The 12,993-nt window shown below is 35.8% G+C and overlaps 1 protein-coding gene across 1 annotated transcript in view; it reads right to left on the bottom strand.

Annotated features, from left to right (window-relative positions):
- Window positions 1-12,993, bottom strand: part of LOC139561638 (low affinity immunoglobulin gamma Fc region receptor III-A-like) — a 97,869-nt gene that overhangs the window by 73,111 nt on the left and 11,765 nt on the right. The window contains exons 2-4 of the mRNA XM_071378878.1: window positions 8,599-8,643; window positions 4,787-5,047; window positions 3,280-3,522 (exon numbers count right to left, since the gene is read on the bottom strand). Of these exons, the coding sequence (XP_071234979.1) occupies window positions 3,280-3,522; window positions 4,787-5,047; window positions 8,599-8,643 (549 nt within the window). The remainder of the gene's footprint in view (window positions 1-3,279; window positions 3,523-4,786; window positions 5,048-8,598; window positions 8,644-12,993) is intronic.

Genomic DNA, 12,993 nt, shown 5'->3' with positions numbered 1-12,993 from the left:
TTACAGTACCTGTGGTGTTATAGTATAATGTTGTTATATTACAGTACCTGTGGTGTTATAGTATAATGTTGTTATATTACAGTACCTGTGGTGTTATAGTATAATGTTGTTATATTACAGTACCTGTGGTGTTATAGTATAATGTTGTTATAGTACAGTACCTGTGGTGTTATAGTATAATGTTGTTATATTACAGTACCTGTGGTGTTATAGTATAATGTTGTTATATTACAGTACCTGTGGTGTTATAGTATAATGTTGTTATATTACAGTACCTGTGGTGTTATAGTATAATGGTGTTATATTACAGTACCTGTGGTGTTATAGTATAATGATGTTATATTACATTACCTGTGGTGTTATAGTATAATGTTGTTATATTACAGTACCTGTGGTGTTATAGTATAATGTTGTTATATTACAGTACCTGTGGTGTTATAGTATAATGTTGTTATATTACAGTACCTGTGGTGTTATAGTATAATGTTGTTATATTACAGTACCTGTGGTGTTATAGTATAATGTTGTTATATTACAGTACCTGTGGTGTTATAGTATAATGTTGTTATATTACAGAACCTGTGGTGTTATAGTATAATGTTGTTATATTACAGTACCTGTGGTGTTATAGTATAATGTTGTTATATTACAGTACCTGTGGTGTTATAGTATAATGTTGTTATATTACATTACCTGTGGTGTTATAGTATAATGTTGTTATATTACAGTACCTATGGTGTTATAGTATAATGTTGTTATATTACAGTACCTGTGGTGTTATAGTATAATGTTGTTATATTACAGTACCTGTGGTGTTATAGTATAATGTTGTTATATTACAGTACCTGTGGTGTTATAGTATAATGTTGTTATATTACAGTACCTGTGGTGTTATAGTATAATGTTGTTATATTACAGTACCTGTGGTGTTATAGTATAATGTTGTTATATTACAGTACCTGTGGTGTTATAGTATAATGTTGTTATAGTACAGTACCTGTGGTGTTATAGTATAATGGTGTTATATTACAGTACCTGTGGTGTTATAGTATAATGTTGTTATATTACAGTACCTGTGGTGTTATAGTATAATGTTGTTATATTACAGTACCTGTGGTGTTATAGTATAATGTTGTTATAGTACAGTACCTGTGGTGTTATAGTATAATGGTGTTATATTACAGTACCTGTGGTGTTATAGTATAATGTTGTTATATTACAGTACCTGTGGTGTTATAGTAAAATGTTGTTATATTACAGTACCTGTGGTGTTATAGTATAATGTTGTTATATTACAGTACCTGTGGTGTTATAGTATAATGTTGTTATATTACAGTACCTGTGGTGTTATAGTATAATGTTGTTATATTACAGTACCTGTGGTGTTATATTACAGTACCTGTGGTGTTATAGTATAATGTTGTTATATTACAGTACCTGTGGTGTTATAGTATAATGTTGTTATATTACAGTACCTGTGGTGTTATAGTATAATGTTGTTATATTACAGTACCTGTGGTGTTATAGTATAATGTTGTTATATTACAGTACCTGTGGTGTTATAGTATAATGGTGTTATATTACAGTACCTGTGGTGTTATAGTATAATGTTGTTATAGTACAGTACCTGTGGTGTTATAGTATAATGGTGTTATATTACAGTACCTGTGGTGTTATAGTATAATGTTGTTATATTACAGTACCTGTGGTGTTATAGTATAATGTTGTTATATTACAGTACCTGTGGTGTTATAGTATAATGGTGTTATATTACAGTACCTGTGGTGTTATAGTATAATGTTGTTATATTACAGTACCTGTGGTGTTATAGTATAATGTTGTTATATTACAGTACCTGTGGTGTTATAGTATAATGGTGTTATATTACAGTACCTGTGGTGTTATAGTATAATGTTGTTATATTACAGTACCTGTGGTGTTATAGTATAATGTTGTTATATTACAGTACCTGTGGTGTTATAGTATAATGTTGTTATATTACAGTACCTTTGGTGTTATAGTATAATGTTGTTATATTACAGTACCTGTGGTGTTATAGTATAATGTTGTTATATTACAGTACCTGTGGTGTTATAGTATAATGTTGTTATATTACAGTACCTGTGGTGTTATAGTATAATGTTGTTATATTACAGTACCTGTGGTGTTATAGTATAATGTTGTTATATTACAGTACCTGTGGTGTTATAGTATAATGGTGTTATATTACATTACCTGTGGTGTTATAGTATAATGTTGTTATATTACAGTACCTGTGGTGTTATATTACAGTACCTGTGGTGTTATATTACAGTACCTGTGGTGTTATATTACAGTACCTGTGGTGTTATATTACAGTACCTGTGGTGTTATAGTATAATGTTGTTATATTACAGTACCTGTGGTGTTATAGTATAATGTTGTTATATTACAGTACCTGTGGTGTTATAGTATAATGTTGTTATATTACAGTACCTGTGGTGTTATAGTATAATGGTGTTATATTACAGTACCTGTGGTGTTATAGTATAATGTTGTTATATTACAGTACCTGTGGTGTTATATTACAGTACCTGTGGTGTTATATTACAGTACATGTGGTGTTATAGTATAATGGTGTTATATTACAGTACCTGTGGTGTTATAGTATAATGTTGTTATATTACAGTACCTGTGGTGTTATATTACAGTACCTGTGGTGTTATAGTATAATGGTGTTATATTACAGTACCTGTGGTGTTATAGTATAATGTTGTTATATTACAGTACCTGTGGTGTTATAGTATAATGTTGTTATATTACAGTACCTGTGGTGTTATAGTATAATGTTGTTATAGTACAGTACCTGTGGTGTTATAGTATAATGTTGTTATATTACAGTACCTGTAGTGTTATTGTATAATGTTGTTATATTACATTACCTGTGGTGTTATAGTATAATGTTGTTATAGTACAGTACCTGTGGTGTTATAGTATAATGTTGTTATATTACAGTACCTGTAGTGTTATTGTATAATGTTGTTATATTACATTACCTGTGGTGTTATAGTATAATGCTGTTATATTACAGTACCTGTGGTGTTATAGTATAATGTTGTTATATATATATTTTTTAATTCAATCTACAGAGGAGAGAGGAAGGAGGGGGGGAGTCTCTATCTTGAAAAAACACAAAAAAGTTAAGTTATAAACAACCTGTTTATATTATCTGAAGAACGTACTTCTAATGATCAAGCAGAGATTACAAGAACACAAATTATTATGACTGCAATGTCTCACCTGTCACAGTCATCCAGCTCTCTGGGGATTCTCCTTCAGAGTTGTTACACTTGTAGAGTCCTTCATCTGACTTGGATACTGCAGGGATGGTCATCTCTCCTGTAGTCTCAGTCCTGATGAGGGATCCATCTTTGTAGAAATCAGCTGTGAGGTTAGAGGGAGTTACCTGATATCTGCAGCGCAGAGTCACAGAATCTCCCCCAGTCACAGGAAGGGCAGGGCTCTCCAGGATCACAGCTCCATCTGTATATAATATATAAACATCATATATAAACATCATATATAAACAGGCCTCTCCAGGATCACAGCTCCATCTGTATATAATATATAAACATCATATATAAGCAGGTCTCTCCAGGATCACAGCTCCAGCTGTATATAATATATAAACATCATATATAAACAGGTCTCTCCAGGATCACAGCTCCATCTGTATATAATATATAAACATCATATATAAACAGGTCTCTCCAGGATCACAGCTCCAGCTGTATATAATATATAAACATCATATATAAACAGGTCTCTCCAGGATCACAGCTCCAGCTGTATATAATATATAAACAGGTCTCTCCAGGATCACAGCTCCAGCTGTATATAATATATAAACAGGTCTCTCCAGGATCACAGCTCCAGCTGTATATAATATATAAACAGGTCTCTCCAGGATCACAGCTCCATCTGTATATAATATATAAACAGGTCTCTCCAGGATCACAGCTCCAGCTGTATATAATATATAAACAGGTCTCTCCAGGATCACAGCTCCAGCTGTATATAATATATAAACAGGTCTCTCCAGGATCACAGCTCCAGCTGTATATAATATATAAACAGGTCTCTCCAGGATCACAGCTCCATCTGTATATAATATATAAACATCATATATAAACAGGTCTCTCCAGGATCACAGCTCCAGCTGTATATAATATATAAGCATCATATATAAACAGGTCTCTCCAGGATCACAGCTCCACCTGTATATAATATATAAACATCATATATAAACAGGTCTCTCCAGGATCACAGCTCCAGCTGTATATAATATATAAACATCATATATAAACAGGTCTCTCCAGGATCACAGCTCCAGCGGTATATAATATATAAACAGGTCTCTCCAGGATCACAGCTCCAGCTGTATATAATATATAAACATCATATATAAACAGGTCTCTCCAGGATCACAGCTCCAGCGGTATATAATATATAAACAGGTCTCTCCAGGATCACAGCTCCAGCTGTATATAATATATAAACATCATATATAAACAGGTCTCTCCAGGATCACAGCTCCAGCTGTATATAATATATAAACAGGTCTCTCCAGGATCACAGCTCCAGCTGTATATAATATATAAACATCATATATAAACAGGTCTCTCCAGGATCACAGCTCCATCTGTATATAATATATAAACATCATATATAAACATAACATCAGCTATCTGAAACCAGATAAACCACTAAACACTATAATGTTAGTAGATGGTGTTTGTGGACATACCGTGTACTGTGATGTTGACAGTATTGCTGTGTTCTCCAGACCCAGACTCACACCAGTACACTCCACTGTGTGATGGTATTAGTGACACGATGCATGAAGACCCTTCTGGTTTTCCCCATTTTCTTCCACAATCTGAACGCTCCCCAGAGACGGTGTTTCTCTTCAGTCTCCATCCAGCAGAGTTCCCCTGAACCTCACAGCTCAGAGAGACAGACTCATATTTAAAGAACTGAGATCTGTCAGGACTGACACTCAGAGAGGCTGAAAGAGAGATTTGACATAGAGAAGGGGGGAGAGAGAGAGAGAGGGAGAGAGAGAGAGAGATAGAAACATTGAGAAATGGTCTGATGAAGAATACAAAAACCCTGAGAAACCTATCTCACTAAAAACACAGAACCAGAAAAACAGAGCCTTCACCACGGTGAATCACTAAAACAGAAATACACATCGGAAAAACAGAAGAGAATGTAATTGAAGAATCTAACCACTTCTGGGAAAATTGCAAAAAAACACTCAACAAACAAACAAAGAGATGTTTGGATAAAACACTTCTCCAATGTTTTTGTCTCTATAATAAAGATCAAACAGCAAAAACATATAGATGATCAAATACAAATCTTAGAATCAGCTATTAAAGACTTCCAGAACCTGGATTATCCAATACATTGGACCAAAAAGACACACACACACACACACACACACACACACACACACACACACACACACACACACACACACACACACACACACACACACAAACACACACACACACACACACACACACACCCACACACACACACACACACACACACACACACACACACACACACACACACACACACACACACACACACACACACACACACACACACACACACACACACACACACACACACACAGTCTTGTACAGCTAGCCTTGTGGGGACATACAATTCAGATCATTCAAAATCCTAAATCTCCCTAACCCTATAACCCTAAACCTAACCCTAGCTCCTAACCTTAATATTTAACTAATTCTGAGCAAATGTCAAATCGGCTCGTTACCAAATTACCGTATGAATGACCACGTATTCACCCTAATTGACAAACAAACAAACCAAAACTATGGAAATGTCTTCTCGTGCTTTTTAGTAAATTTGTGGGTTCTGCTATTCAAATTGATGGAAAGCTGGGGTGTTGGGGGAAAAATATATAACATTATCAAATCCATGTACACAAACAAAAGATGTGTGGTTAAATTTGGCAAAAAACACAAATTTCTTTCCACAAGGCCGTGGTTTGAGACAGGGATGCAGCTTGAGCCCCACCCTCTTCAACATATCAATGAAGGGGGCACTAGAACAGTCTGCAGCACCCAACCTCAGCTAGAATCTGAAGTAAAATGTATTCTGTTAGCTGATGATCTGGTGCTTCTGTCCCAAGGAGGGCCTACTGCAGCACCGAGATATTCTGCACAGATTTTGTCAGACCGGGGCCCTGACCAGTAAAGCTCATTTTGACAAAAATAATGGTGTTCCAAAAACGGTCCACAAATTCAATCAAGACACCATTTTCCTAACTATAAATACCTCGGCCTAAAAAAAAGCTGTGAATTATCTGAGAGACAAGGCTAGAAGGGACTTCTACAACATCAAAAGGAACAAAAAATTGAACATACCAATTAGCATCAGTCTAAAAATACTTGAATCAGTTATAGAACACATTGCCCTTTATGGTTGTGAGGTCTGGGGTCCGCTCACCAACCAAGAATTCACAAAATGGGACAAACACCAAATTTAGACTCTTATGCAAAAATATTCTGTGTGTACAACATAAAACACCAAATAACGCATGCAGCACAGAATTACACGATAACCGCTAATAATCCAAATCCAGGAAAGAGCTGTTAAATTCTCCAACCACCTAAAAGGCTGTTGCATCCTAAGGTTCTTTTACTGAAGACTCCGAATAATAAACGGAACAGATTCATTTAAGGTTCTCCTTAACACATTCCATTTCCCCATCATTGAACTTTAACCGCCCTTTCAACTTGTAATCTACCCTTTGATTTGTTCTACCAGTCTACACCAGATTCAATATGAGCCCCTTTGATTTGTTCTACCAGTCTACACCAGATTCAATATGAGACCCTTTGATTTGTTCTACCAGTCTACACCAGATTCAATATGAGACCCTTTGATTTGTTCTACCAGTCTACACCAGATTCAATATGAAACCCTTTGATTTGTTCTACAGGTCTACACCAGATTCAATATGAGACCCTTTGATTTGTTCTACCAGTCTACACCAGATTCAATATGAGACCCTTTGATTTGTTCTACCGGTCTACACCAGATTCAATATGAGACCATTTCTACCCTTTGATTTGTTCTACCAGTCTACACCAGATTCAATATGAGACCATTTCTACCCTTTGATTTGTTCTACCAGTCTACACCAGATTCAATATGAGACACTGTGTTCAATCCCAGGTCTCCTGCACAGAAAAAGTTGAGCTAAAGTCAATGTGTAGCCAAATCAATTAATAAATCAAAACAATCAATTACTCAGTCAATCAATCAGGAAGAGGTTGACTAGACCTCGGGAAGGTGACATCACAGAGAACCAACTACCTGGTGTTAACCCTCCTGCTGTGTTCCGGTCAAATTTTGTTTTTTACATTTTGGTGATTCGCTTATAAAATAGGTAAAAGTAATGTATAGCAACCCCAGGTGTAAAATATTAAATAGCGGCTACTTCTCAGAGAGTTTTGAATTATCAAGAGGAGTTGTGCAAGGGTGTCCGGTTTCACCATATCTATTTGTTATGGTCATCGAAATGCTAGCTATTAAATAGTGTCTCGAGAAACAACTAGCTTGTGTCTGTTACATGGTGCCTAGAGAGAAACAACTAGCGTGTGTCTGTTACATGGTGCCTAGAGAGAAACAACTAGCTTGTGTCTGTTACATGGTGTCTAGAGAGAAACAACTAGCTTGTGTCTGTTACATGGTGTCTAGAGAGAAACAACTAGCTTGTGTCTGTTACATGGTGTCTAGAGAAACAACTAGCTTGTGTCTGTTACATGGTGTCTAGAGAAACAACTAGCTTGTGTCTGTTACATGGTGTCTATAGAAACAACTAGCTTGTGTCTGTTACATGGTGTCTAGAGAAACAACTAGCTTGTGTCTGTTACATGGTGTCTGTAGAGAAACAACTAGCTTGTGTCTGTTACATGGTGTGTACAGAGAAACAACTAACTTGTGTCTGTTACATGGTGTCTAGAGAGAAACAACTAGCTTGTGTCTGTTACATGGTGTCTAGAGAGAAACAACCAGATTGTGTCTGTTACATGGTGTCTATAGAGAAACAACTAGCTTGTGTCTGTTACATGGTGTCTAGAGAGAAACAACTAGCGTGTGTCTGTTACATGGTGTCTATAGAGAAACAACTAGCTTGTGTCTGTTACATGGTGTCTATAGAGAAACAACGAGCTTGTGTCTGTTACATGGTGTCTATAGAGAAACAACTAGCTTGTGTCTGTTACATGGTGTCTAGAGAGAAACAACTAGCTTGTGTCTGTTACATGGTGTCTAGAGAGAAACAACAGACACAAATACCCACAACAGATTTTCTGATAAATGTTCCTATTATAGAACAGGTGAGGAATATAGATAAATGTTACTATTATAGAACAGGTGATGAATATAGAGAAATGTTACTATTATAGAACAGGTGATGAATATAGAGAAATGTTACTATTTTAGAACAGGTGATGAATATAGAGAAATGTTACTATTATAGAACAGGTGATGAATATAGAGAAATGTACTCACCTCCACCTTGTCCGAGGCTACAGTATACCAGTGTACTCAACAGCACTGAAACACACAGAGAGAACTATCACTATGGTACATGATGTAAACACTGAAACACACAGAGAGAACTATCACTATGGTACATGATGTAAACACTGAAACACACAGAGAGAACTATCACTATGGTACATGATGTAAACACTGAAACACACAGAGAGAACTATCACTATGGTACATGATGTAAACACTGAAACACACAGAGAGAACTATCACTATGGTACATGATGTAAACACTGAAACACACAGAGAGAACTATCACTATGGTACATGATGTAAACACTGAAACACACAGAGAGAACTATCACTATGGTACATGATGTAAACACTGAAACACACAGAGAGAACTATCACTATGTAACATGATGTAAACACTGAAACACACAGAGAGAACTATCACTATGGGACATGATGTAAACACTGAAACACACAGAGAGAACTATCACTATGGTACATGATGGAAACACTGAAACACACAGAGAGAACTATCACTATGGTACATGATGTAAACACTGAAACACACAGAGAGAACTATCACTATGGTACATGATGTAAACACTGAAACACACAGAGAGAACTATCACTATGGTACATGATGGAAACACTGAAACACACAGAGAGAACTATCACTATGGTACATGATGTAAACACTGAAACACACAGAGAGAACTATCACTATGGTACATGATGGAAACACTGAAACCCACAGAGAGAACTATCACTATGGTACATGATGTAAACACTGAAACACACAGAGAGAACTATCACTATGGTACATGATGTACAAACTAAAAAAAAAAAGAAATGTTTCCTGAGCTTTTTTTCTCGTTCAAAACTATATATCGATTTTTTTGCAATATATGAATGTGTTATTCAATGCATTTATATGGGGTATAGTAGCAATCTTCATCTTGCACAGATACATTGCAGATATTAAAGCATATAGATATTAAAATATATAGATATTAAACCATATAGATATTAAACTTTACAGATATTAAACTATATAGATATTAAACCATATAGATATTAAACTATATAGATATTAACCATACAGATAATAAACTATACAGATATGAACCTATACAGATATTAAACCATATTGATAATATACCATATATAGATATTAAACCATACAGATATTAAACTATATAGATATTAAACCATATAGATATTAAACTATATAGATATTAACCATACAGATAATAAACTATACAGATATTAACCTATACAGATATTAAACCATATTGATAATATACCATATATAGATATTAAACCATATAGATATTAAACCATATAGATATTAAACTATATAGATATGAAACCATATAGATATTAAACGATATAGATATTAAACGATATAGATATTAAACGATATAGATATTAAACTATATAGATATTAAACCACACAGATATTAATAAATATTAAACTATATACAGTGGGGAGAACAAGTATTTGATACACTGCCGATTTTGCAGGTTTTCCTACTTACAAAGCATGTAGAGGTCTGTAATTTTTATCATAGGTACACTTCAACTGTGAGAGACGGAATCTAAAACAAAAATCCAGAAAATCACATTGTATGATTTTTAAATAATTAATTTGCATTTTATTGCATGACATAAGTATTTGATCACCTACCAACCAGTAAGAATTCCGGCTCTCACAGACCTGTTAGTTTTTCTTTAAGAAGCCCTCCTGTTCTCCACTCATTACCTGTATTAACTGCACCTGTTTGAACTCGTTACCTGTATAAAAGACACCTGTCCACACACAATCAAACAGATTCCAACCTCTCCACAATGGCCAACACCAGAGAGCTGTGTAAGGACATCAGGGATAAAATTGTAGACCTGCACAAGGCTGGGATGGGCTACAGGACAATAGGCAAGCAGCTTGGTGAGAAGGAAACAACTGTTGGCGCAATTATTAGAAAATGGAAGAAGTTCAAGATGACGGTCAATCACCCTCGGTCTGGGGCTCCATGCAAGATTTCACCTCGTGGGGCATCAATGATCATGAGGAAGGTGAGGGATCAGCCCAGAACTACACGGCAGGACCTGGTCAATGACCTGAAGAGAGCTGGGACCACAGTCTCAAAGAAAACCATTAGTAACAGACTACGCCGTCATGGATTAAAATCCTGCAGCGCACGCAAGGTCCCCCTGCTTAAGCCAGTGCATGTCCAGGCCTGTCTGAAGTTTGCCAATGACCATCTGGATGATCCAGAGGAGGAATGGGAGAAGGTCATGTGGTCTGATGAGACAAAAATAGAGCTTTTTGGTCTAACTCCACTCGCCGTGTTTGGAGGAAGAAGAAGTATGAGTACAACCCCAAGAACACCATCCCAACCGTGAAGCATGGAGGTGGAAACATCATTCTTTGGGGATGCTTTTCTGCAAAGGGGACAGGACGACTGCACCGTATTGAGGGGAGGATGGATGGGGCCATGTATCGCGAGATCTTGGCCAACAACCTCCTTCCCTCAGTAAGAGCATTGAAGATGGGTCGTGGCTGGGTCTTCCAGCATGACAACGACACGAAGCACACAGCCATGGCAACTAAGGAGTGGCTCCGTAAGAAGCATCTCAAGGTCCTGGAGTGGCCTAGCCAGTCTCCAGACCTGAACCCAATAGAAAATCTTTGGAGGGAGCTGAAAGTCCGTATTGCCCAGCGACAGCCCCGAAACCTGAAGGATCTGGAGAAGATCTGTAGGGAGGAGTGGGCCAAAATCCCTGCTGCAGTGTGTGCAAACCTAGTCAAGAACTACAGGAAACGTATGATCTCTGTAATTGCAAACAAAGGTTTCTGTACCAAATATTAAGTTCTGCTTTTCTGATGTATCAAATACTTATGTCATGCAATAAAATGCAAATTAATTACTTAAAAATCATACAATGTGATTTTCTGGATTTTCGTTTTAGATTCCGTCTCTCATAGTTGAAGTGTACCTATGATAAAAATTACAGACCTCTACATGCTTTGTAAGTAGGAAAACCTGCAAAATCGGCAGTGTATCAAATACTTGTTCTCCCCACTGTATTAAACATACAGATATGAATATATAGATATTAAACCACAATAAACTTTACAGATATTAAAGTGTACAGATATTAAACCATATAGATATTAAACCATATATATATTCAACTATATAGAAATTAAACCATACAGATATTAAACCATATAGATACAGTTGAAGTCGGAAGTTTACATAAATCTTAGGCAAATAGATTTCAACTCAGCTGTTCACATTTGACACCTAATTCTAGTAAAAACTCCCTGTCAGCTGGGATGTACAATCTTTGTGCAGTTACAATCTGGCTTTTTAACTTCTAATGGCTGCAGCCCGGCGTCGGTACACTTATGACAACAGCCACTTCAAGTGCAGGGCGCGAAATTCAAAAGATATTTTTTTTAAATATTTAACTTTCACACATTAACAAGTCCAATACAGCATATGAAAGATACACATCTTGTGAATCCAGCCAACATGTCCGATTTTTTAAATGTTTTACAGCGAAAACAGCACGTATATTTATGTTAGCTCACCACCAAATACAAAAAAGGACAGACATTTTTCACAGCACAGGTAGCATGCACAAAGCCAACCTAACTAACCAAGAACCAACCAAACTAACCAAACTAACCAACAAACAACTTCATCAGATGACAGTCTTATAACATGTTATACAATAAATCTATGTTTTGTTCGAAAAAATGTGCATATTTCAGGTATAAATCATAGTTTACATTGCAGCTATAATCAGAAATTGCACCGAAAGCAGCCATAATAATTACAGACACCAACGTCAAATACCTAATTACTCATCATAAAACATTTCTGAAAAATACATAGTGTACAGCAAATGAAAGACAGGCATCTTGTGATTCCAGCCAATATTTCCGATTTATTAAGTGTTTTACAGCGAAAACACAATATAGCGTTATATTAGCTTACCACAATAGCCAGAAACACATGCCATTTCCCAGTAGCAAAAGGTTAGCGATCGTAACAAACAAGCAAAAGATATATAATTTTTGACTAACCTTGATATTCTTCATCAGATGACAGTCCTATAACATCAGGTTATACATACACTTATGTTTTGTTCGAAAATGTGCATATTTAGAGCTGAAATCAGTGGTTATACATTCTGCTAACGTAGCTACTATTTCCCACAACGTTCGGATATTTTTCTGACACTTTTTCTGACACACATATTCTGACCAAATAGCTATTCATAAACATAACTAAAAAATACATGTTGTATAGGATATGATAGATCCATTAGTTCTTAATGAAATCACAGTGTTAGAATTCTAAAAAATAACTTCATTACGACATCCAGCTT

The sequence above is a fragment of the Salvelinus alpinus genome, chromosome 31 (assembly GCF_045679555.1).
Source record: "Salvelinus alpinus chromosome 31, SLU_Salpinus.1, whole genome shotgun sequence".
NCBI classification, from domain to species: Eukaryota; Metazoa; Chordata; class Actinopteri; order Salmoniformes; family Salmonidae; genus Salvelinus; species Salvelinus alpinus.
This window is presented reverse-complemented; position numbering and strand designations above follow the sequence as displayed.